Genomic DNA, 27335 nt, shown 5'->3' with positions numbered 1-27335 from the left:
ACTGTCAACTTCAAAGGAGAGGAATTTCCACAGCTCCACACAATCTCCAATTCCTTTGCCTTTGAGCCAATCACTACCCAGGAGGGGAGTTGATGTCTGAGGAACTGATCTGGAACTGAGTGGTAGGCAGGAGATGCAGAGTTGGGATAAAGTCCGCAGCCACAGTATGAGTGAGCTTCCTCTGTCAGGGTTCCTCTAGATCTTGGAGACCCAGGATTTTTGCTGCATTCAAACCCAATGGGAATGACTCTTCAGGCACTCCTTAAGGACCAACTTCCTGTTTGCAATCTCTGGTTTGAGCAGGACTATATTGTACAGAACTTGAAATCACAGAATCATGCAAATATAGGACTGGAAGGGACGTAGATAGTTCAGCTACCCCAATCCCCTGCACTGAGGCAGGTCTAAGGATCACCGTCCTAGCCCATCCCTGACAGGCCTTTGTCTAAGCTGTTCTTAAAAACTCCAATGACAGATGTTCCACAACCTCCCTAGGTAATTTGTTCCAGTGTAACTACCTTTACAGCTAAGACATTTTTCCTAATGGCTAACCACATCTCCCTTGCTGCAATTTGAACCCATTACTACTTGTCCTGTCCTTATTGAATAAGGAAAACAATGTATCACCCTCCTCTTTTATGTACTTGAAAACTTTTATTGTGTTCCCCTCTTCAGTCTTCTTTTCTGAAGACTACACAAACCCAATTTTTTCAGTCTTTCCTCACAGGTCATGTTTTCTAGACATTTAATCCTTTTTGTGGCTCTCCTCTGGATTTTCTCCAGATTGTCTACATCTTTCCTGAAGTATGGGTGCTAGCACTGGACACAGTACTCCAGCTGAGGCGTTATCGGTACCGAGTAGAGTGGAAGCATTACTTCTCATGTCTTGCTTACAACACTCCCCCCAATACATCCAAGAATTATGTTCACTTTTTTTTTTACAATGGTATTACATTGTTGACTCATATTTAGTGTCTGATCCATTGTAACCTCAGATCATTTAATTCCTATTAATTCCTATTAATCATTTCCTATTTTGAATTTGTGCAGTTGATTATTCCTTCCTAAGTGGAGTACTTTGCATTTGTCCTTAGTGAATCCATCCTGTTTATTTCAGACCTTTTCTCCAGTTTGTCAAGATCACTTTGCATTCGAATCATACCCTCTAAAGCACTTGCAACCCCTCCCAGCTTGGTTTTGCCCACAAACTTTATAAGTATACTCTCTATGCCATTATCCAAATCATTTATGAAGATATTGAATAGGACTGGACCAAGGACCAATCCCTGCAGGACCCCACTTGATATGCCCTTCCAGTTTGACTGTGAACCATGGATAACTACACTCTGAGTATGGTTTTCCAATCAGTTGTGTACTCATCTAATAGTAGGTTCATCTAGACTGTATTGCCCTAGTTTATATTTTGAAAATGTCATGTGAGACAGTATCAAAGGCCTTACTAAAGTCAAGCTATATCTACTGCTTACCCCCATCCACAAGACTTATTACCATGTCAAAGGGGGATATTAAGTTGGTTTGACATGATTTGTTCTTGACAAATCCATACTGACTGTTACTTTTCACCTTATTATCTTCCAGGTGCTTACACATTTATTGTTTAATTATTTTTTCTGTTAGCTCTCCAGGAACTGAACTTAAGCTGACTGGTTTATAATTCCCCGGGTTGTCCTTATTCCTCTTTTTATAGATAGGTACTATATTTGCCTTTTTCTAGTCCTCTGAGATCTCTCCTGTCTTCCACAAGTTCTCAACAATAATTGCTAATGGCTCAGATCTCTTCAGCTAGTTCATTAAGTGTTCTAGGATGTATTTCACCAGGCCCTGGTGACTTGAAGACATCTAACTTGCCTAAGTAATTTTTAACTTGTTCTTGCCCTATTTTAGCCTAAGATCCTACCCCGTTTATGCTAATGTTCACTATATTAGTCATTGGATCAGTTTTTGGTAAAAACTGAAACAAAAAAGGCATTTAACACTTTAGTCACTGCTGTATTTTCTGTTATTGTCTTTCCCTCCTCATTGAGTAATAAGTTTACCCTGTTCTTGGTCTTCCTCTTGCTTCTAATGTATTTGCAAAATGTTTTATTGTTACCCTTTAATCTCATTTTGTGCCTTGGCCCTTCTAATTTTGTCCCTACATGCTTGTCTTGATTTTTTTTTATATTTATCCTTTATCATTTGACCTATTTTTCACTTTTTCTATGACTCTTTTTGATTTTCTATATTAGAATGTTGATTGAAGATTACTACGGGGGTTACAGTGGATAGAATTACTGAGTGTTTACATGATTTGTCATTGATTCTTGATCTTGAACAAATTACTTAGGCCAATATTTTCATATTGGATCCCTAAGTAGCCTGATATGTAACTTCCATTGCTTTCTGTGGGAGTCAGTGGAATTTCCACTACTCAGCATATCAAAAATTAGGCCACTTTGTTTAGGTGCAAAATATGGATGAAGGTAAAGGGGAAAAGGGATGTATCCAGCTCTTTCCTTCATTCAGAGAAAATTGTTGATTCCTCCTTGAAAGAATATTTCTGAAACAGAGCGGAGAATAAGTAGGTTCATGTGTCATTTGCATTCAAATGAAACAAATGTGTTTAACACAGTGGCATTGATTTGGTGGTTGGAGCAGGAACAAAAGGATGTTTGCTTCAAAACCAGAATGCCAAAATATTGTTTGAGTGACAGATACCAAATAAATAAAACAGATGTAGAAGAAATCTTGGTTCAAAACTGTTCATTCAGAGAAATGGAGGGCTGGTGTACACTAAGAGTAATGTGTATTGCCAGGCAATCTAGTATAGTTGATTGGATTCAATGCTACTTTATCAGATAAAAGAGCACTACTGTTGCAATTCAATGCAACTTCAATAACTGTCAATAGTGTTTTCCTAGTATGTATTTCATCATGAAAACCTGATTTGCTGCATGTCCTCCAAAACTGATCTCTTTAAAGTAATTATATAGTCCAGTGAATGTTGTAAAGAAAAACAATTTCAATTTTAATTCACATACAGGTACTATGCATAGCTCATGGGTTATTACTACATTTCACCATGATGAGACTGCTGAGCTGAAATGGAATTTTACTATAAAGTTTCAAATAATTGTTTATAGCAGTGAAGCACAATGTTTAACGGGATTCAGTTGTTATGAAAGATGTGCATATTTTGAGGATCAAGAACTTTTATCAAGCCTTTTAAACTTAATCTAAATTTTAAAAAAATATGTAAACGCATTGTGCTATGAAAAGTTTGTACAAACTCCACAACCTCTCCTTGAAACATGCATCAAAAGATACACAGCTCACTAGATGGGACATTTGACCTATGACTTCGATATCTAAAGATGTTTAAACACTAGTGTAAATGAGTTAACAATTCTCAGTCCATAATAAATGGCCCCGTACTTACTTTATTCAAAAGCAATTATACGGCAAGTCATTCAGACACTATTTTTACTTCATTTGCAAATAATTCTTTCCTTTCTTTTCTTTTCTTTTTTTCAAATTATCCATTCGAAGCATAAAAAAATGATTTGCTCAGAGGAGTGAAGAGTGAGGATTTTCATGTACTCATGTTCTGTTATCTATTAAGCATACTGATTGATGTTCTCTTCTTGTAGTGAGAAAGTAAAGTTAAACACCATAGGGCTCAAAGTTAAAAGGAAATCCTAGAACCATACAGGCTTGAGTCGGAAGGAACTAGAGCTGGTCTGAGAAACTCCAGTAAAACATTTTTTATCAGAATTAGCTGATCCCTTACAACGGAAACATTTGACAAGATGGTTCAATTTCAAAGAAGTTCCAATGAAACTCACTGCCACAAAGGTTTCAAAACTTGCCTGATTTCCTGCCAGCAGACTGACCCAAGTCTGTGGTAGCCCCTAACAATGTGACAAGGAGATGAGAGCCTGGAAGGCCTGGCTCCCAGGTTTGTGACTCCTTGGCAGTCCGGGGTCCCAGGCTCACAGCCCTTTGGCAAACATAGCTTCCAGGGCTTCCAAGATCCTTGGCTCCAGGGCAGCCCACCTCGTAGACTGTCCCAGAGTTAGGGCTTCATTCCCTTTGACTGAGATTTCTGAAATTTTGGGGTTTTGTTCCAAAGTACCAAATCCTCCACAGAATGGAATTCCCTTTTTCTCCCCAGCTTTTGAAAGGACCTCATGGCTCAGCTTATCCATCCTGCATTCTGTGTAGGAGTTTACCCTATTGTTCGGGAACAATTGATATTTCTTTGTGATAACATCATTGTACTTTCACTGTTTCAATAGGTGGGAAATGTTGTTCAATTTCAATGTAAAAAAGGACACCTTCTCCAAGGATCTACAACCCGAACTTGCCTCCCTGATCTTACGTGGAGTGGGATTCAGCCAGAATGTATACGTAAGTAATGGGTGGAGGGGATAAATATTTTTCTGTTAGTCTTGGATGGAAATAGTTTCCCATGATAGGTTTCATTAATTAATTTACATGTACTATATTGTTGGAAAAGTAGTGAACAATAATAAACTAAGTTTTGTTTTTTTCTATTTCTATAACGGCTTGTAGAACTGTGAAAGATTAAAATCACATTTTACCCAATTTATCCATATTCATGTGATTTTAATCTTTCACAGTTCTACATGCCGTTATAGAAATAGGAAAACCCAAGCTTCATTTATTATTGTTTATAGTTGATTGGATTCAATACTACTTTATCAGATAAAAGAGTGGGGATAAGAGGAGGGCTGCAGGAAGGGTAGGGGGAAAGGAAAGGGGTCATGGAAAAACTCTGTGCAGCCCTAAATTGCACTGAGGATGGGCAGCCCTGAATCAGGGAGTAGCCCCTTCTGCACTCCTTCCAAGTGGAATATAAGGCCACTAGGTTTAGTCTGACGTTTCAAAGCATATGTTCCAGTATTAATAATAAGTGGTTTGAACTGCTTTCCTAGTACCCAGTGCTGATACTTTGAAAAAGGGCAGTATGGTAATTTGTTAAGGTAACAGTAATTAGTCATATCTGAAACAGAGAGGAAGTTCTTTCTAACGCAGGGAAGCTGTTTCCCTCCTAAGTGACTATCCATTTTAACAGGTTTCAGAATAGCAGCCGTGTTAGTCTGTATCCGCAAAAAGAACAGGAGTACTTGTGGCACCTTAGAGACTAACAAATTTATTTGAGCATAAGCCCACGAAAGCTTATATCCATTTTAAGAGACTTATGCAAACTACTGTCTTGTGGTGCTGATTCATTGATACTGTAATGTCACAAGTAATGCCTTCCAGTTCTACAAACAGCCTGAAGACATGCCACCTGGGATGGTCATAAGGTATGTCATAACTCATGACATAAGATAAACAGGATGAGATCTGCTCATTACATGGATGGGAGCACACAAGGTTGCTCTGTGACGTTGTGTTAGTGATTCAGTAGGTGACACTCTTCCCTCTGAGTGCTGAATCAGTGCTCAACTGTGATGAAATGTGACACTCTTCTTTTGATGTAGTGTAAAACTAATGTCTCAGACACCTGTACCAAGATGTTTTTCTCACAAGTAGGTTTATTAAGGGTCATTCTGGGTAATTTCTACCCCTGATAATTACAGTCTGTTATACCTAAAAACACTCCTTGTAACTTCAGGGTGACATTATTTTTCTTTGAGTGATTGCACATGTCCATTCCACTTTGGATGTTTGTGCACACCGTGTACTAGCAACAGGGATTTACCCCTTAGCATGCTCCCTGTGCTGTCTCAAGCTGCTGAATGATGGTATGAAGGGCAGAGCCATCCCCAACCTCTTTCAATTCCTTCTTACTGCCTGTGACGGTTATCGAAGAGTTCTACCTACTGTGACAAAGTTCCTCCTCTATCTTGTTGGGTCCTGTGCTTATTGGCGGATTTTCTTGCCTCAGAGATTCACCATGTGGGTTGGGGAACAGCCCAGAGACCTTCCCCTCTGGAAGAACCCACAGTCCAGGTCAATTGGGAGGTTTGGGGGGAACCCGGGCCTGCCCTCTACTCCGGGTTCCAGCCCAGGGCCCTGTGGACTGCAGCTGTCTATAGTGCTTCCTGTAACAGCTGCATGACAGCTATAACTCCCTGGGCTACTTCCCCATGGCCTCCTCCAAACAACTTCCTTATTCTCACCACAGGACCTTCCTCCTGGTGTCTGATAATGCTTGTGCTCCTCAGTCCTCCAGCAGCACTCCCTCCCTCCCTCCCTCTCACTCAGCTCCTTGCGCCTCTTGCTCCCAGCTCCTCACACTCTCACCACAAACTGAAGTGAGTTCCTTTTAAAACCCAGGTGCCCTGATTAGCCTGCCTTAATTGATTCTAGCAGCTTCTTCTTAATTGGCTCCAGGTGTCCTAATTAGCCTGCCTGACTTAACTGGTTCTAGCAAGTTCCTGATTACTCTAGTGCAACCCCTGCTCTGGTTACTCAGGTAACAGAAAACTACTCATCCAGTGACCAGTATATTTGCCCTCTACCAGACTCCTGTACCCCACTGGTCTGGGTCTGTCACACCACCTACTCCAAGTGTTTCCCTCTCTCTTGGGGTATGTCTTCACTACCAACATTAAAGCGCTGCCGCAGCAGCAGCACTTTAACGTGGATGTGTAGTCGTGGCACCAGCGCTGGAGAGAACTCTCCCAGTGTTTTTTAAAAACCGCCCCCACGAGGGGAATAGCTCCCAGTGCTGGTGCACTGTCTACACTGCCACTTTACAGTCCTGAAACTTGCAGCGCTAAGGAGGGTGTTTTTTCACACCCCTGAGCGAGAAAGTTGCTGCGCTGTAAAGTGGCAGTGTAGACAAGGCCTTAGTATTTCTATTGTATATAATTGGTATTTGATAATAGTTGATAGTTTTCTACTTGTAGGTTTCCTTTTGTTGTTGTTGATGTTGTTGTGGCCTGTTCTGGGTACCAATGTCTGTTGCAGGAGCATGCTTTGGTTTCTGGACTACAAACCTTGTGATAGCTGAAAGAAGCTGATGCCAGTCAGTGACCCGCACTCCAGGTGCTTGCAGTGCTTAGGAGAAGCCCACATCAGGGACAGCTGCCAAATCTGAAGGAACTTTAAGCCCAGAATTAAAAGGGATAGGGAGGTCAGACTAAAGTGCTTTCTTACAGAGGCAACCCCCTGCACCGATCCTTGGAGCCTTCCCATTCGGGACAAGCACTGGGCGCCTCTACTTCAGTTAGCAGCAGTACTTCTGTCACGGCAGAGTCTTGGCACAAATCTCCTTCTCTGGTACCAAAGAAGAAGCAGTGGGAGACTGCATCAAGGGACCCTTCGTCAAGCAGACCCCAGCACCAGAGACCAGCAAATAAGCTGGGAAGGAGGGTAGAGTGCACTCGGTGCCAAGTCACACCCCTGTGCAGATTGCACCTCGGGGGACAGAAGGTTGTCAACTTTTACACCAGTACTTGTTTTGTTAAGACTGACCTCTAAGGGAGCACCATCCTGTTCAGCGATGCCATCATCTTTAGCTCAGCAGAGACTTTTCCTGTGCCATCAATGCCTGAAGCATATGCCATACAATGTGAGCTACTGAGTCTCTTGGTGCAAACTCCACCGGCAGTTCAAGAGATAGCTCACCCAGTACTATCACACACTCATGTGGATTTGCCAGCTGCTAGAGTTCAGCCCCTGGTACTGTGGGCACTTCTGGACACTCTGGTACTCCCTTGCATGGCACCACCAAGAGGCAAGCCAGCAATAATTTTGCCAAGGCAGTCCTCTCTAGACCTCTTCACCATTACCCTGGCACAAAGAAGCACCTCACCTCCCTGGTCAAATGGCTCAGGTTCATCACCAGAGTTGGAAGTTGGATCTTATGTATCACAGCCACATCACATAAGCCATCACTCTTCCCACCCCTGGTATCCACTGGAATTTCTGCATTGGTTGGCTAACAGGGAGCTATGGTTGGGAATAAATTGGGTTTTGGTGCCATATCAATGACCGTATTGGAACATGTGGGGATTTCCTTCTGCCTACAGATCTCCTCTGCAACCTGTCCCCTCTACATCCTCCAGCAGACATCACAAAGTGGAGGAGAGCTGCAGGAAGCCGCACCCAGTACTGAGCTCAGTACTGAACTTGGACAATCTGCCTCAGTGAATCCCTCTTTGGAGGAAAGAAGGGAAGCTCCACCTCAGCCAGCCATGCATCCCTCTTCCTCATCAGCTGACAAGGTGGTGGTGACTGGTGTTTCCTCACCTACCCCATATGATTACACAACTCACCAGGACCTCTTAAATAGGGTGTCTTCCTCTGTAGATATACAGGTGGAAGTAGTTCAGGAGAGCTCATGCAGATTGGTTGATACCTTGGGATCTTCTCAAGTGATGTTCCCCATAAATAAGACTGTTCTGGGGCCTAGAAAAGTATTGTGGCAAATGCCATCTTCCCTCAGTGGAGGTATTATGTCCCCTTGCAGAGGATTTAACATTTTTACACTCATCACCATGTTCTTTGGTAGCCTGAGTTGTTAACGAAAGAGAGTGCCAGAGTCAGCAGGCATCTACCCCAAAATCAAAACATGCAAAGAAGTTTGGTGTTATTGGCAGGAAAGTTTGTCTGACAGTTCTACCACAGCTCCAGATTTCTAATCAGCTAGCATTGCTTGGATCTTATGATTAAGACTATGTTTTAGTCCTGGGTATATTTAGTAAAAGTCATAGACAGAAAATTGGGGGGGACAGCTCATGGGGGCAGCACTGGGGGCGCCGTTGGTGATGGAAAGGGGGCGACCGGGGGGGACGATGCGAGTACTGGGGGGAGGGGTGCCGCAGGTGCTGGGGGGGTCTAGGTGCTGGGGGTAGGCAAGCACCACGGATGCTGGGGGGAGCGGCCCAGGGAGTGCCATGAGTGTTGGGGAGAAGGGCGCAGCCTGAGGGGGGCCCTCAGGTGCTCAGGGGTGCACTGTGGGTGCTGGGAGTTTGGGGGGGCTGGGGCAGGATCCCTACCCAGCTTCTGGAAATCTGCAACCCCAGCTCCTAGCTCCACGTGTTGCCTCCGCTCTGCCCCAAGCCCCGCTTCTGCAGCTCTCATTGGCTGGGAACCACGGCCAATAGGAGCTGTGGGGCGGCGCCTGTGGGTGGAGGCAGCACGTGGAGCTAGCAGCTGAGGGAAGGGAGTTGCTGTTGCCCTTTTAGGGAGCCCCCCCCCCAGGTAAGCACTGCACCATGCCCCAACCCCCAGCCCTGAGCCACCCCACTCAAACTCCTTCTGCTGGGGGAAAGTGGGGGGGACAAGGCTGCCCCAGCAGCAGCCAGCGTGCCTGGCCCCGGGGCTGCTCAGGCGGCTCCCAGACCAGCCACACTGGGCTGCTGCAGAAGTCATGGAGGTCACGGAAAGTCATGGAATCCGTGACCTCCATGACAAACACGGAGCCTTATTTATAACTTCTCCCTATGTGACAATGTATTACAATTTACAGACAAGTTGGTAGAGGAGGCAAAACAAGAATTTCTTGCAGTAGTAGATAAGTAAAAAATGGTGGCCAGGCTCTTGCCTCAGGGTGCATTGGATGCTTCATCAGCCATTACAGTACATAGATGTTCATGGCACCAGTTATGAGTTCTTCTTCAGGAGGTCCAACAAACCATTCTGTATCTCCCTTTTGAGGGACTAGTGCTTTTTTCCCACAATGGACAGATGACAGGCTTCATGGCCAAAAGACTCTAGGGCTACACTCAAGTTTTTGGATATTTACAGTCCTTTAACAAAGAAGTAGTTGTTCCATTCACAGCAGTCCTGCTGTTACGTTTCCTTTATGCCTTGTCACTAGGACCACTCTAGGAGGAAAAGGAAAAGTTACAGAAGGAGTCCACCTTTGTCTCCTTTTTTGTCCACTGAACTCATCCAGACAGCCTGGGAATACCAAGCAGTCAGTTTAACATTCTCGTCGAGGACACCTTAGCAGTTGCAGTTTGCCAGACTCTCCTACCACTGTTTTCTACCAACATGGAATATACCCTTCAATTTATGTCTACCCCACTTCCTCCCCACTTTCACATCCCTTTTCATGGATCACTCTCACAAAGAACTTCTCCTTTGGGAGGTAGAATCTTTTCTCCTGTTGGGATCTATAGAGGAAGTTATTTTACACAGAGGGAAGAGATATTCTCGTTACTTCCTAATTCCAAAAGTAAAAGGAGGTCTCAGACCCATACTAGCTGAACAAATACATGCATTAAATAAAGTTTCACATGGGCACTCGGACTTCCATTATCCCCTCCCTGCATCCTGGCTACTGGCACACTACCCTAATAAAGGATGCATATTTCCCTGTGGCAATACATCAAAACAACAGGAAATTCCTCAGATTTATGGTCAACCAATCCCACTATCAGTTTGCAATCTTGCTATTTGGCCTGTCCACAGCTCCACATATTTTACAAAATGAATGGCAATGGTGGCTATGTTCTTGAGGAAATCAGGAATTCAAGTCTTTGAATATATGAACCACTGGTTGGCGAGAGGACAATCCAAGAACCAGGTGATATCCAGTGTGGCGAAGATCCAATCCACCTTTGGCATATTGGAATTGCTTACCAACAAGGGAAAGTCAGTCCTCTCACTTCTTCAGAGAATAAAGTTCATAGGAGCAATATTGGATTCTAAAGAAGGCAGGGTATTCCTTGCACAAACCAGGTTCCAGACAATGTTAGACGTCTCATTAGACCAGGGATCGGCAACCTTTGGCACACAGCCCATCAGGGAAATCTGCTGGCATGCCGGAACAATTTGTTTACCTGTAGCAGCCTCAGGTTCGGCTGATCGCAGCTCCCATTGGCCGCAGTTCACCATTCCAGGCCAATGGGGGCTACGGGAAGTGGCAGCCAGCACATCCCTCAGCCCACGCCGCTTCCCGCAGCCCCCATTGGCCTGGAACAGCGAACTGCGGCCAGTGGGAGCTGCGATCAGCCGAACCTGAGGATGCTGCAGGTAAACTAATCATCTGGGCATGCCAGTAGATTTCAGAAAGCTGCAGAACTGGCTGGGCTTGTTGTACTCCCTGATGCATTATCCCCTGGACATGGTGGTTCGGATGCCCACAGAAGTCTTAGCCTCTTTGAACTGGTGGATGGTCCCATCCAATGTATATGTGGGAGTTCCTCTCCCACAATCTGCTTCAACTCTGGATACAGACATTTCTGCCCTGGAACTCTGCAAACTCAAGTCTCTGGTCTGGCCAGGATTTAGCTCTCCATATAAATGTAAGAGTTTATAGAAAAATATTGCTCAGGCATGCAGGAGTGAAATCAGGAAGGCCAAATCACACTTGGAGTTGCAGTTAGCAAGAAATGTTAAGAGTAACAAGAAGGGTTTCTTCAGGTATGTTAGCAACAAGAAGAAAATCAAGGAAAGTGTGGGCTCCTTACTGAATGAGGGAGGCAACCTAGTGACCGAGGATGTGGAAAAAGCCAATGTACTCAATGATTTTTTTGCCTCTGTCTTCACGCACAAGGTCAGCTCCCAGATTGCTGCACTGGGCAGTACAGCATGGGGAGAAGGTGACCAGCTCTCTGTGGAGAAAGAAGTGGTTCGGGACTATTTAGAAAAACTGGACGTGCACAAGTCCATGGGGCCGGATGCGCTGCATCCGAGGGTGCTAAAGGAGTTGGGAGGTGAGATTGCAGAGCCATTAGCCATTATTTTTGAAAACTCATGGCGACCGGGTTTGGTTCCAGATGACTGGAAAAAGGCTAATGTAGTGCCCATCTTTAAAAAAGGGAAGAAGGAGGATCCGGGGAACTAGAGGCCAGTCAGCCTCACCTCAGTCCCTGGAAAAATCATGGAGCAGGTCCTCAAGGAATCAATTATGAAACATTTAGAGGAGAGGAAAGTGATCAGGAACAGTCAGCATGGATTCATGAAGGGGAAGTCATGCCTGACTAAACTAATTGCCTTCTATGATGAGATAACTGGCTCTGTGGATGAGGGGAAAGCAGTGGATGTGTTATTCCGTGACTTTAGCAAAGCTTTTGATACGGTCTCCCACAGTATTCTTGCCGGCAAGTTAAAGAAGTATGGGCTGGATGAATGGACTGTAAGGTGGATAGAAAGCTGGCTAGATCGTCGGGCTCAACGGGTAGTGATCAATGGCTCCATGTCTAGTTGGCAGCTGGTTTCAAGCAGAGTGCCCCAAGGGTCAGTCCTGGGGCCGGTTTTGTTTAATATCTTTATTAATGATCTGGAGGATGGTGTGGACTGCACTCTCAGCAAGTTTGCAGATGACACTAAACTAGGAGGCGTGGTAGATACACTAGAGGGTAGGGATCGGATACAGAGGGACCTAGACAAATTAGAGGATTGGGCCGAAAAAAACCTGATGAGGTTCAACAAGGACAAGTGCAGAGTCCTGCACTTAGGACGGAAGAATCCCATGCACTGTTACAGACTAGGGACCGAATGGCTAGGTAGCAGTTCTGCAGAAAAGGACCTAGGGGTCACAGTGGACGAGAAGCTGGATATGAGTCAACAGTGTGCTCTTGTTGCCAAGAAGGCTAACGGCATTTTGGGCTGTATAAGTAGGGGCATTGCCAGCAGATCGAGGAACGTGATCGTTCCCCTTTATTCGACATTGGTGAGGCCTCATCTGGAATACTGTGTCCAGTTTTGGTCCCCACACTACAAGAAGGATGTGGAAAAATTGGAAAGAGTCCAGCGGAGGGCAACAAAAATGATTAGGGGTCTGGAGCACATGACTTATGAGGAGAGGCTGAGGGAACTGGGATTGTTTAGTCTCCAGAAGAGAAGAATGAGGGGGGATTTGATAGCAGCCTTCAACTACCTGAAGGGGGGTTCCAAAGAGGATGGAGCTCGGCTGTTCTCAGTGGTGGCAGATGACAGAACAAGGAGCAATGGTCTCAAGTTGCAGTGGGGGAGGTCCAGGTTGGATATCAGGAAAAACTATTTCACTAGGAGGGTGGTGAAACACTGGAATGCGTTACCTAGGGAGGTGGTGGAGTCTCCTTCCTTGGAGGTTTTTAAGGCCCGGCTTGACAAAGCCCTGGCTGGGATGATTTAGCTGGTAATTCATTCAGTTTTGTTCATGGGCAAGTCACAGTTGAGGGTCTCTGATGGATGCTTTTCTGTTGTCCTGGAAAGACAATCTAATGTATTTGTACCTTCTGCTTCCACTCCTACCTAGGGTGTTGTTAAAAATTAAATATGACCATGCTCACATAATACTCCTTGCACTGGCGTGACCTTACCAGCATTGGTTTTCCATGCTACTGACCCTCTCTACCAGGGCTTCATTGACACTATCACCAAACCTGGATCCAATCTCTCAGAATCACGGTTACCTCGTTCATCTCTACCCAGAGATCCTTCACCTGATAGTCTGGATGCTTCATGGTTAACACCTCAGTAGGAGATCTATTGAAGGGATGTGCAAAATGCCCTCTCCAACAGCAGAAAACTTTTTACTAGGTACACTTCCACTTGAAGTGTAAAAGATTCTCTCTCTGGTATCAACAAAAAGGTAATTCTCCACTCCAAGATCCAATACAACACATGCTATACCTGAAGTTTCCAACAGGGTGCACTTAGCAGCTATCTCTGCTTTCCACCCTCCGACTGGTAACTGTTTCCTTTTCTCCAGTCCCATGTCACTCATTCCATTTTTTGAAGCTCTGGACTGGTTATCTCCCCAAGTAGATGTTCCTTGGTTCCATTGTTCCTTGGTACTTAAACCTGGATGGGTAAGGAATGGTGTCTCTAGCCTCTGTTTGTCAGAGGGTGGAGATGGATGGCAGGAGAGAGATCACTTGATCATTACCTGTTAGGTTCACTCCCTCTGGGGCACCTGGCATTGGCCACTGTCGGTAGACAGGATACTTGGCTGGATGGACCTTTGGTCTGACCCAGTATGGCCGTTCTTATGTTCTTATGGTGTTAGCAACACTAACGGGTCCACCCTTTGAACCACTGGCTACCGTTTTGTTACTTCATCTGTCAATTAAGTTAGCTTTTTTGGTAGCAATTACCTCTGCAAAGAGGGTAGGAGAATTGAGAGACCTGGTATCTGCCCCACTACATGGAAAAGATATATCTCTGTCTTCATCCAAATTTCTCACCAAAGTGATTTCTCACTTCCAAATCAATCAGGCAATATACTTACCAACTTTCTTCTCTAAGCCTCATGCTCATAAGGATGAGGAGAGACTCCATGCATTGGATGCTAGGAGAGCATTAGACTTTAACTTGGATAGGATTAAACTGTTTCAGTCTCCCTCCCAACTGTTAACGGAAATTGCAGACATGATGAAGTGTCTCCCAGTCTATGTAACTCCACCAAACAGGGTGCATTCAGCAAGATCACACACAGCGTCTGCAGCCTTTCTAGCTCAAGAGCCTATTCTGTATATTTATAGAGCTGTAACTTGGTGTTCAGTACATACTTTTACTTTTCATTATGCCACCTCTCAACAGTCTGGAGGACAGGTAGTCCTTCAGTCATTATTCAGACTCTTCTACCATCTCCAGATTGAACTGTTTGTAAGTTTCCTGAAAAGGAATGACATGCAATCACTCAAAGTATTAAAAATGGTTACTAACCTGTTTTGTAACTGCTGTTCTGTGAGATGTGTGAACGGCTCTGCCTTTCATACCATTGCACAGTAACACTATGGAGCAGTGGGTGAATGTGCTACCCTAATTGGTACCACTGAGGGAAAATCTCAGAGGCTAGGGCATGCAAACAGCTGAAGTGGAATGGACATGTGCAATATATTTCAAAGAACAATTGTTTCAGAACAGGTTAGTAACCATTTTTCTTCATTTCCTGTTCTAAACTCTTATTTAGTTGCTGCTTGGTATTAAGCAATTATTGCAATTCATACAATGGGTGGTTGCCTCTTACTGCTGTGTAAGGCAATCAATACATATATAAGGTGTTTGGGCCTTCCAGAAAATCTGCAAAGGTGGACTCTCAAACTCTGTGGGGTGTCCCACAGAATTAAAGGTTTGCCTCATAGATCTGCTTACAGGATTGGGCCCAGAGTTTATAAAACTGTGAAGTGCTTAGTGAGCTCTCAGATGAGAAAGAACATATACGTATAAGTAATTGTTGCTAATACATTTTGTTTAATTAACTACCTGTCAAAATGTTTGAGGTTGTTTTTTTCTGAAATATTTTTACTATTTCAACTAAAAAGTAACGTACATTTTCTTTGTAGCACACAGCTGTAAACAACCAGAGACTCCAGTTCACGCTAATGTGGCTGGAATGGATCTTCCTTCACTTGGCTATACATTGATTTATACCTGTCAGTCAGGCTTCTTCCTAGCAGGAGGATCAGAACACAGAGTCTGTAGATCTGATGGCACATGGACTGGAAAAGTTCCAGTTTGTGAAGGTAACCCCTTCTGCTCCCCCACCCCTCCCTCTGACTTTCAAATATTAAACTTTAAATTTTCCCTTACTTGCTATTTAGTAACAATATATCATATAAATACATGTCTTTAAAATCTGTATATTACTTTGTCTTTTTCTGTATTTCATATAATAGCATTATATATTTGTGGGTAAAGTATTCAAAAGATCCACTTGACTTAGCACAAACATCCTAGTGATTTTCATTAAGACTTAAGTCCCTAAGTCCTTTTTGAAAATGGGATTCAGACTCCTGAGTCACTTGGACTGTTTTGAAAATTGTACCCTATATCCATATACAAGGCATATGGGTTGTACAATAGTCTTGTGTACATGTTATATCAATTAGAACTCCAGACATGCAAGCCTAGAGGATCCACTCTCACTTCAGTCGACATTACCATAAGTATGTGCCTTCCAAAACTGCAGAACTCACTGATATGCAGAGCTGATGTTGGGTTTTCTGGGGTTATAAAACTTACTGTACAGGACAATGTTTGGGAACATGTGCTTTCCATATAAGAAGAAAAAGATGGCATGTTGAGAAATGAACATGAAAATTTAGCCTGCATTTAAATTCAGAATTTAAGTGAACAGCATGAAGAACAGTTGAAGCTGAAGACCTAACCCTTTAATTCTTTGATATTTACAAAGCATAATAAAGAAATTCTGTACGATAGTGAAATCTGTCCATCCAGTCTTGCTTCCTTATACCAAGGGGGATCAACGTAGGAACCAGCTCCGTGGGCTGGCCAGTTGCAGCCAGATTACATCCCTTTTGTGTTGTTCAGGTGGAGTCTTCCCTCCAGTCAAGCAGTGTAGCACATCATGAAAGTGACATGGCTACGGACACATCATGGAAGATGTAGTCTGGTCAGGGAGCCTGACCATAGGAGAGAATGGTGGCATTAGATACCCAAATTGCAGTTCCCACGAGACAATATGCCATCACAGGGAAAAGTAGTTTAATATTGAACAAACTCAAAACTAAATGATTTGGGTCAGTACCACACATTGAAATTAAACATTTCACATTGGGACTATTTAAATGTTTTGTTTTGATCAAAAATTCCAAAATGAAATATTTTGCCATGTCACAATTAAAAAATTCTGAACTTTTTGTTCCATGAACGTTTTTGATATTTCAACTTTTTGTCCTGATCTGTTGAAATATCACAGTTTCCCAAAGGATGGAAATTCCAATTTTCTCTGTTACACAGCTTAATAGAAAATATTATCAAGGTATTCCAGATAAAAAGTGTGGCGTTAAACAAATATTATCTTTGTGTGAAAGAAACCTTCTTGTAACCTTGGTGTGTTCTTCTTTTCCAGTGTTTCTATTGTTTTACTTCAGGGTACTGCCTGTTTGAATTGAATACCTCTACTCATATTTAAAATGTGTTGATACTTTCCTTTGTAATTAAGGACACTTCAGGGTAATCGGAAATTGTTCCAAGAAATTTCTTCTGCTGCTTTCAAAATAAACAACAGTAGTTGTTTTTACTTCCTGCTGGGGCTGGGTTAGGGTTAGAATTAGGGCTCACTACAGAGACAAGCTCAATGCCATCTTTCTCTGTGGGAGTGCATGGTTGTCTCTAGTATTGGCAGGGGCATGGTCCTTGGGGATACACATTCTGTGGATCCACTGAGCCACAGCTGTGCATAAGGTGGCAGAAAGGAATACAGGTGATATTAGAGGCCATAATCTTTCTGGCAGCCATGCCCTCTCTCCAGTTTGGGGGGATAGGATTCTGTGTCCTCCCAGCTCCTATTATCTACGCTTTATACAAAATAAGGTAATGGGGGTGGAGTACCTGAACTTAAAAAATCAGAACGGCACCCCCATTTGCACAGCAAACCAGAATCTGTGCCCCTAAGCAATAAGCCACTCCTCGTCAGAGGGTGTTAGAGAGGTCTACTAACAACTACAATATCCTTTAAAAGGCAGGAGATGAAACATTGACAGTTTATCTTCTTGCTTCTTTGCTTTCACCTGGAACATTTGATTGATCTTTTTTTTCCAAATCTTGGCAATTGTAAAACAAATTAATGGGTCAAAAAGTGGTTAAAACTAAGCTTCTCACTTCTCGCTGTTCAGTATTACAGGAAAATGAGAAAAAGGAGCAATGTCTTCAAAATTATTAACTTTTATTAGAATGAAATATAGCATACCCTGAGGGACCTTTCTGATTTTACCTATTACAGAGAGAAAGATGAAAAGCCATGTTCCTCCCACCGGGGAAAGTAGTTAGAAGAAAAGCACTATGTTCTCTTGTTCCTCCTGATGGAAATGAAAATAGTTTTTTTTTCAAAAATGACTGAATCATTGACTTAAAGGGAAAAAAGAATTGAGTCCTTTTCATCTGTCTAAGGGAGATCAAAGATATAAAAGGAATCTCAGTAATAAAGATCCATGTGTCCATTGTACAGAAAGTCTGTTTCCAATACAAGATTTTTGGATTCAACGCTTCATTCCAGAAAACCAGAACTTTTGGGCAGTGCCATCACGTAAAAGACAGTTAGCATGAATCAGGTTCAAGTTGGAAGGAGATAATTCCATTTGACTAATTCGAGGAATCTGATTAGTCCCTATATTGAATTTTAAATTGTATTATACAAATACATCCTGTTTGTCTCCTGAAGATCTCTGAACATTCTCTGATATATATGTGGGTTTGTTTTTCCTCTTTGGTGATATAAATGTACATCCCAGCCCCTTTAAGGTGGTACTGTGTGCTAAGGAATTAATAGAATTTTAAAAGCCTAAGTGATTTAAGAACACATGTCCCACTGAATGTCTTCAGATGGTTACTTGTTGTCCATCTTTTTGTTGTTCTTTCCAACAGCTGGATCAAAAATATTGGTGAAAGACCCTAGACCAGCTTTGGGAACACCAAGTCCTAAACTAAGTGGTGAGTACTTGACTTTATTCCACAGGCCCAATACTCCATTGCCTGGTACCTCATACCTCAGTGTAGTGGTTGAAAATGATACCAAACAAATAGCACTGTTTCAGACTCATTTGGTACTGGCATAAATGATTTCATAGGCAAAGGACTGTGGCTGAATCTAACTCTTGGCAGGTAAATATTGATCCTTAAATTGATTTATGTTAAACAAAGCTCTTCAGTAACCATACTCTAATCTCTCAATAGTGCACAGACATCAAAGTAGTTGCTAAGTGCAGTTATGAAACCATGTGTTTTCAAAAGTCTGTGGTGATATCTTGCTACTTACTTCTCTAAATTTTTAATATAATTTGGTTGCTCTTAACCATCCTCTTTTGTATTTTACTCATGAACTTTTAGCATGTGGGTTTAGTTCATGGACATTTGGAGTCTATTTTTCTGAAAGAGAGGAAGTTCCTATCTGTTTAGCTTATCAAAAAGAAGCTAGAGCGGTGACTTTATTGCAGTGTATCTGTACCTTCACAAGTTGAAAATACCAGGTACTAAAGGGCTCTTTAATCAAGCCGAAAAAGGCATAATGAGAACCAATTACTGGAAACTGAAACCACATAAATTCAAATTAGAAGTGTCACAATTCTTTAACAAGTGAGGGTGATTAACCATTGGAACAAACTATCCCTTGGGAAGTGGTGGATTCCCCATTTTTGACGTCTTCAAATAAAAGCTGCATGCCTTTCTGGAACATGCTTTAGCCAAACACAAATTCTGGGCTCAATGCAGGGGTAATTTGGTGAAATGTAATGTCCTGGAATATACAGGAGGTGAGACTAGGTGATCTAATGGTTCATTTTGGCCTTAAATTCTATGAATCTTAAGCACTGAGTCTGATTTAGGATTAGCTAATTCCAACCTCTGTGCATCTGCAAAGTCCCACTGACTTCAGCAGTCGGACTGGTTGGTGTACACTAGCTCCTCCACAGAATCAGTAATGTAAACTTCAAAGTATTTTGTTTCATTTGTGTCTCTGTATTTGAAATAAATCAGTACAAATCTAATACAGAAATTTAAGTAGCCCTAGAAGTGTTCATTGCCTGCTGTTGTATTTTACCCTATTAAAATGTTATTTGTTTTTTACATTCAAAACAAACGAACAAAACATATGTGATTTCTCTTTCAGTGTAACGAGCCCCTCTGTTCTGATGTCTCACTCTGTACTGAAATACATATTTGTATTCTGTTTGCAGACTTTGGCAATGATAAAGGCAATTGTGTTAAAATAATAAATTTGTTCTTCTATATCACACATATCCATATGTGCATGTCCATATTTTTTCAGTATTATGTAAGGCTGATAAGTATAGTAAGACCTAAGGACCTTTGTTAGAGAGGTGTAGAGTACAAGGGACATAAAGACATTTTAAAGCTTAACAAAGCTCTTCTTTATCTGAAGTTTCTTTTGGGAAAATGTACTATTTTGTCCAGAATGTAGTTTACTTTACTGGACTCTAATGAAGAGCTGAGCAATTCTTCAGGATTAGCTTCATGAAGGAGTTGACAGGAGATAGGAATGAACCAACTGGTGCTGGTTTGCTTAGAAGGTGGTGTTTGACAAAAATAAAACAAAGCAAAAAAAGCTCCTACTTTCTGCTTGCTAAAGCAGTCCTGGGGCTGGCTTGGTGGGAATATATGAGCTGGTGTACCTGGTGTGCAAACAACCTCAGCCAGTACTGGCTGAAATTTAACTAACATGGATTGGGATTTGATAATGTAGATACAGTCAAACTGTGGTTGATCTGGAATACTTGGATGGTTGGAGTCAAACATTCCTCACATTTTCCCCTTTATTGTAAAATATATACTGCAATATGGACTTTAAACATACCCACACTCATGAGCATAATACCTGAAGTTCTCCAAATTACAGTAGTTTGCTCTATTAGCCTCATCCTACAAACAAGTTGTTATGTGAAAATACTCAAGTTACTAATATTTGGGCCCACTTTTCAAATTAAACCTTGGTGCTTTATTTTTAGAATCCAAGTCCCTGATCCTGTAAACATTTATTCACTTCAGTGTAACTACTCTTCTGAGTAAAGGATTTATGTCTAAATCTGTGTACCTGCATAAAGGTCCAATCCAGGAAACCTTTTTTATACCTAAAAAAGCAGGTATATGAACACCTGAATCAGCACTCTGAAATGAGTACTGAGATACCTAAATACAGATTTATATCTCTCTCTTTAGGCACCAAAATGTAAATGTTGGCTCCATTATTAGAACCTTAACTTTTGTATTTCTTTATTTTTGATTATTTTAGACCCAGATCTTGAGTCAGCATCTGCTAGCATGGACCCCTGAGCACATTTAGAGTTGCATTGTTTGCTCACTGGCATAGGAGTCCACACTAGCACATCTCACGGCAGGGTTGGAGCCTTAATTTGTAATTTCGATGTTAATGTAAGATTTAGTATTTAAATATACAGTTTCAAGTCCAACAGCATTATCAGTACTTTTCAGTTTCACATGTTATGTACATTTGTCATTTATCTGAAGCTCTGGTCTAAGCTTTGACATCTTTGAGCATTCCTACAAGGGGTGTCAGCCATGTGGCAGAAGTCTTGCCATATCTCTCAGGGTCTTTTCATATATTAAAATAAAAATTATTTACAGTTTATAATTTCTACTTATAGTATTTTGTTTACATACTAAGTCATTTGAGGAAAAAAATCCACCACCATGAATGGATACTTTTAGGAAGAAGGTTGGCAGGAACAGCTGCAATATTGTGTATCACATTCTGCTTCTCCTGATGCTCACAAATTAACCAATAGTTGGGTGACAATTTGTTATGGGGGATAAGCCCTACTAGAATTTCACTTGTGAAAAATACAATTACTACTTGTACAGGGGAAAGGAGACAAAATTCATGCACTGCAATGAATGCATTGCAATCTGACTAGATTTTCTGAGTGTTAATGTCCTTATTAAAAATCTCAGGTTATATGGTAGGCAAATGCTTAAGCAAACTTTAAGGCAATGGAATAAGAATTAAGTAAGTCTGTTTAATTGTATCTGAATGGTTGGAGGGTGGGGTTATATTTAAATTATACAGCTGTATATATTTAATTGGATGATCAAATATGTTCAACTTGTCTTTAATTTTATTTGATTGCTTTGTTTCCAAGGAAAGTACAAAGATAAATGAGAATTATAATACAACGAACAAGCTTCTTAAGGTCTATATTACAATTTTAAGCATAGCCCTGAGCAATGGGTGGCACATTCACTATCCTAAGAGAAGCCACAGGAGCCTCTGTAATTCAGAGGGGTACCTCTGAGAAACAGCTCCTTCTCTGCTTCCCCCTGGTTTCTGGGGGCCTGGGGAGAATAATTTGCAACTGGGCTATATCAGTTTTAAATGTACTGTCTTTTCTTCCTCACGCCCCTCATCCCCGGCTCAGCTACTTGGGTTAGTAAGTTATGGGGTGGAGCTCTGCTCATTGTTTGCCCCTCTTTGCCCACTTGCTCTAGAGAGGGAGTAAGTGGACAAGAGTTGGCCCACGTATTCTCTATTGCCAGATCCAAGATCCAGGTAATCTATCAATGTGATTAAGAGATGCACAATTAATTCCTTAATGCATTTTTCCCTTTTTATTATGTATGTGCATTTATTTTCTGTATTCCAGGTACACTTGGCATTTTTTTAAAGCATTGTGAATACATTAGAGATGTGTTGCCCCTTCGCCCAATAGGTTTCACCAAAGTTTCCAGGTGGTTTCCAGTAGAAGAAGAAAGTAATTGTATGTGTCTGTTATTTCTTTGGTGCAGTCCTGTTTATTTTACAAAGCATGTACACAAAGTCCTGTTTCCCTAAACACAGTAAGACCAAGTACCAATGGGGAGTTTCCTTGCTCACAATTCAAAACTTGCCTTTCCAGCCAGTCCTGTACTCCAAGGATCTCTGTCTCTTTCAACACACAACTGATTTTCTGGCGTTCTCGTTTCTTTCTGCCTTTGACATCTACACGGACAAACACAGCTGCAATCAGTCAGTTCCAAAGCCCCTGCATTCACAATCAGCATCCAGGGAAACTCCTCTTATTCTCTCTGAGTTAGTTATTGCTCAGACCTTCACATGAGGCCCAGTGCCTTGGCCAGTGGCTTCTGTTGTTTCACCTAACTTACTCCATAAAGGATGTTAATTGCTTTTTTCCATTTGCATGCCTATCAGCTTTAGGGTGACCAGACAGCAAGTGTGAGAAATCGGGATGGGGATGAGGGGTAATAGGAGCCTATATAAGAAAAAGATCTAAAAATCAGGACTGCCCCTATAAAATCAGGACATTTTGTCTCCCTAACCAACTTTAACGGTGTCTGTGATAGTCTAGATATCAAAAGCATGCTTGCTGGTACCATTAACACCTTTTGGTGTTATGTTTCCATTTGATAAATAAGGACATAACGTGCTTGGCTTCTGTTAGAGACATCAACATCCATTCTTTGATATTGCTAGAGGATTTAATTCATCTACTAATTCCAGCATATACATGTGAGTGTGTATTTGCAGAGGGCAGATCTTTGTAGTCAGTACTGTGAAAAGACCTTTGCATATAGTTCCAATATTTTTGTGTTTTGTGGCAAGAAAAATTACATGGGGCATACTTGCTGCTGGTTAGTGGCGACTCCAGTATTCATGATGTTAGCTACAGATTTATGTAGAGTCTTTGGTTTCCCGTAAATTCTATTTATGTTGAATGACTCTCTGATTTTCTGCCAAATTTCTTCCCTACCTTCTGACCATTAGATATGTAATTCAGCTTCCCATTTATCTTCTGTCTCCAGTATCAGGGGGTACTCAAATGGAACATTGCTTATTTTTCCTTGTATAGCTTCTTATGTGTATTAAATATCCTGAAGTGTGAAACAGTGTTTCCTGCTGGACAGAGCACTGCACTGGGAATAAAGAGACCCAGGTTCTCTTCCCAGCTCTGCCACTGGCCTGCTCGGTGACCTTGGCAAGTCACTGTACCAGTCTGTGCCTCCCTTTTCCCATATGTAAAGTGGAGATAATGATGCTGGCATCCTTTCTAAGGCTCTTTGAGATCACTTTGACCAATCTGGGGCTGAATATTGAATCTGATATATCTGAGTTGGTGAGTGTCTTGAGCCATCATAAAGTACCCCAGGTTATAATGAATAAAGGGTATCTCTACCATGGTAAGCTTTATAGGAATGTCTGCAGAGAACCAAATTAAGCTGCTAAATCATTTTCTGTGTTTGAGTGTTATGTTGGTATGTAAATATCTTTATTGAAAGTGAGCCATTTTACAGTTGGGTGCATATGAAAGGCTCATTAGTATAGATATAAATCAGAGAGATTCATTCCCTCTTTCCTCCAGGATCTCTTCAGTATTTTGTGCATAGGATGTGACTTATGTTTTGCTCTTGATAAAACTTACATTGGTTTTGTTTACGCATTTAGTGATAAGACAAATCTTCGTAAGTAAATTTCCCATTAAGAGTAAGAGTTTGGTTCCTATATCCATCTTTGTAATTTCAACGTGACCTGATAAAAAGAGACATTTTTACCAGGGTACAGTATCATTTGAATATGTGTCAAATGATTTTTAATATTTAAAGAATGAGATTCGTGCACACACATTTAATACTAGCTATATGATCTCTTTGTATGCTGGAATGGAAAACCTTGGTACTGAGTGAAATTTGGTCTTTTAGGTACAGCCATTAAATTTATACTTTGTGCAGTTAATTTTGTATTACAACATGTGTCCATTATTAGGTCAAGTGGACATTTACATGTGGACGGGTTCTTATGTATCATCATTACTGTATATCATCCACATGCATGTTTACTTTATCTGTGATTATTCCAGTTTTAGTGCCTTCTGTGAGAGGATTTAGACTAATAATCATAGCCAGTGGCTCAAGTGATATATAAAATCAAAGGGAAGAGAGACTAAAATGTTCATATTTTGTCACATATTTGGTTGGAGATCTGTGACTTTGTATACTCTAAATATTGCAATCCACATTAATATGTATTTCATATCTCTATAGTTCCTGATGATGTATTTGCCCAAAATTATATATGGAAAGGATCTTACAATTATAAAGGCAAGAAACAGCCCATGACTTTGACAGTGACCAGTTTCAATGCGTCATCGGGGAGAGTAAATGCCACACTCACTAACAGCAATATGGAACTGCTACTTTCAGGTACCGCATCATAAAAGCTCATTTAAATTTCTTATTTTCACTTCTGATCCTCATAATTATGTGCCAAATATTTACACTTTTTACAATAAAATACTACCAAAAATACCCTAGCAGTTATAATGGAATATTGACTTATATTACAATTCTTCTTTGAGTGATATCCATTCCCCTTTGGGAGTGTGCACACCCAGTGCCCCAGGGTCAGAGGTTTTTCCCTTAATGGTAGCCTTCAGGGTGATGTATGTGCTCTTTTCTGCCTCATGCTGCTGTGTGTTAATATAAAGGACAGAGCTGACCCCAACCCTACTCAGTTCCTTCTTACCACCCATGATCAGTTGTTGGAGTGTGTTGGCTTGCTTTGCAAGTTCTCCCTTTCAGGGTATTCTCATCAATGGTTAGTTAGACCTGCAAAGTAAGTTTTATTTGTTATTTTACTTAGTGTGCTTAGATTGTCAGTTCTCACTTGTTCTGGGTGCCAACTCCCAGTACTGGGACATGCCTTGATCTCCAAAGTTTAAGCCTTGCACTAGCTTCAAGAAGTCTGTGCTGATAAGTGACCCTCATTCCAAGTGCCTTTGTGAGGGTTACATCAGGGACTGTTGTCAAATCTATTGAGATTTCAAGCCCTGGACTAAGAAGGATAGCGAGATGAGACTCCATCACCTGCTAATGGAGGCTGCCTTGTGTCCACTGTCTGACCTTCCCACTGAGCCCTTCCCACTGAGTACTTCTACCTCCATTAAAAAAAGGCCCCTGAAAATATTGTGGAGGATCAGCCCTGTTTCCCTTCCCCAGTACCGAGGAAGAAGCACAGACAACATATGTCAAAGGGGATGAATTTCAAGTGTTTTATTTTTTCTTTAAAAATTAATAGCAAAACTGGCCTGGCCTGATTTAATAAAAAAAATAGGAATACAGTTGCACGTGCAGAAATGGGCACACAATTGCATGCCTAGTTTGTAATTACAAAGACACCTTCTCTCCATGCATTGTCACAAGAAGCTTGAAAAATTCAGCCTTTTCCCGGCCTCAGTTGACCTGATCTTCCCTCATTTATATATAAACAAGATTTTGCAAGCCCCCATTTCTTTTTTTTTAATTCATTTTTATCTATCTAGATACCTATATGGCCCCCATCACTATACTATCTGAGCACCTCACATTATTAATGGATCATACACAACCCCTTGTGAGGTAAAGTATTATCCCCATTTTACAGATGGGAAACTGAGACACTGGGGGTGTTAAATGACTTTCTCAACTGTCTGAACTGATTTTGAATCTCAGTCTCCTGAGGCCAAGTCTAGCACCCTAGCATCTAGGCCTTCCTTTTTCAAGCCCCCCATGTTCTAGTTTATCCCATATTCAGTTCCGCACAAATTGCTTTGTTCTACCCATGTTTCTGGTTATTCTCAGCTCCTTCACTTTCTTTTGGTACTATCTTTTTTCCCAGGTGACTCAGTTTTTTGTTTTTCCCACAGTGTTTTATCTTCCTTCCCTCTTCTCCTGCACTACATTCTCTCATTCCATCTCATGAAGATTTTCCCCTCATCTGCCCCCATAACTTTCTTTATTTTCCCAGATCTCCATTTCTCTCTGTCCGTTGTCCCTCCACACCACATGATTTTAGTACACATTTTCCCCTCCCGGAGCTGAAACATCTCACTAGCTCTCTGCTGGGGTTACCCTAGATACTATCTAAGGAGTTAGAGAAGAACCTAAGGAGCAGGTTCAGCTGGGCAAAATTGCCACAATTGAATTAATTATTATACTGGCCCATTTCAAGCACTGTCTTGTCCCTCAGGGAATCAGTTGCCAGATGCCAATGGAGCTCATCAGCATTTGAGCAAGGAGTGCCTGTCAATCTACCAGTGTAAATTAGCAGAGAACAGCAGTGGCTGTCTCTATGGAGCATTTTCCACCACCTCCCCATACATTTTCCCATTCCTTGGTGGAGCCTGTATGTGCTCCCTACACCTAATTAGAGTTTTCCAGAAAAATAGTCCAAGGAATTTATTAGGGAAGATAATTTATTCATACTGTTCAAATCTGTCAGTTTAATTTCAGCTTTTAATATATTCCTGATTGTAGTCATTATTTGGCAGTGAGAGGAGAGATCTGGCAACATTTTAGCTTGTGCTACCTTCTTATTAATTATAATTCTATGCTGATAATATTTTGTGTTAATTATCAAAGTGAAATGCTGACCCAGTGAAAATTAATTAGCAGTAACCCTTTGAATGTGATCTGAAACTCTCTATCAACTTCCAGTAAACTTTATTTAATACTTTGCCAGTTTGAACATATGTGCATATATTACACGCATAGTGCACCTTAAACCTCTCTCAATTTCCCCTAGTGGGTTTGGGATTGCCATGCACATCTGGGCTGTCCTTAGCAGAGCCTTTGTGGTCTGTCTCTCTCTAAGGGTGCCAATCATACAGGCCTGTCATCTCTGCACCTCTCACCCTCCTTCTCCAGGCAGATGTTTTCTCGCCTACCTTTCCTCACACATATAGTGACAGCTGGCTGCTTTTGGGAATGTCATTGCAGTTAAACACCCCATCAGGCACATTTTTGTGCTAACAATTGAAAGGGAGGCAGAAGTCTCTGACACAGGGTGTGTGTATGTGTGTGTGCAGGGAGGTCCTGTAGGCCCAGCATGAAGCCCAGGTGCTCCTCTTTCTTAACATCCTACTCTCACCACTTGCAGTCACAGTAGCACCCCAAACCCTATACCACCCAGGGATATCCACCTCCCTCCTTCCTCTTACCATGCACCACAGAAC

At 41.7% G+C, this 27335-nt stretch overlaps 1 protein-coding gene across 1 annotated transcript in view; it reads left to right on the top strand.

The window, feature by feature from the left end:
- CSMD3 (CUB and Sushi multiple domains 3) overlaps positions 1-27335 on the top strand; it is a 1107808-nt gene that overhangs the window by 1070266 nt on the left and 10207 nt on the right. The window contains exons 55-58 of the mRNA XM_034759587.1: positions 4299-4410; positions 15204-15383; positions 18247-18312; positions 24388-24546. Coding sequence (XP_034615478.1) covers positions 4299-4410; positions 15204-15383; positions 18247-18312; positions 24388-24546 — 517 coding nt within the window. The remainder of the gene's footprint in view (positions 1-4298; positions 4411-15203; positions 15384-18246; positions 18313-24387; positions 24547-27335) is intronic.

The sequence above is a fragment of the Trachemys scripta genome, chromosome 2, assembly GCF_013100865.1.
Source record: "Trachemys scripta elegans isolate TJP31775 chromosome 2, CAS_Tse_1.0, whole genome shotgun sequence".
In the NCBI taxonomy this organism is placed as follows: Eukaryota; Metazoa; Chordata; order Testudines; family Emydidae; genus Trachemys; species Trachemys scripta.
This window is presented reverse-complemented; position numbering and strand designations above follow the sequence as displayed.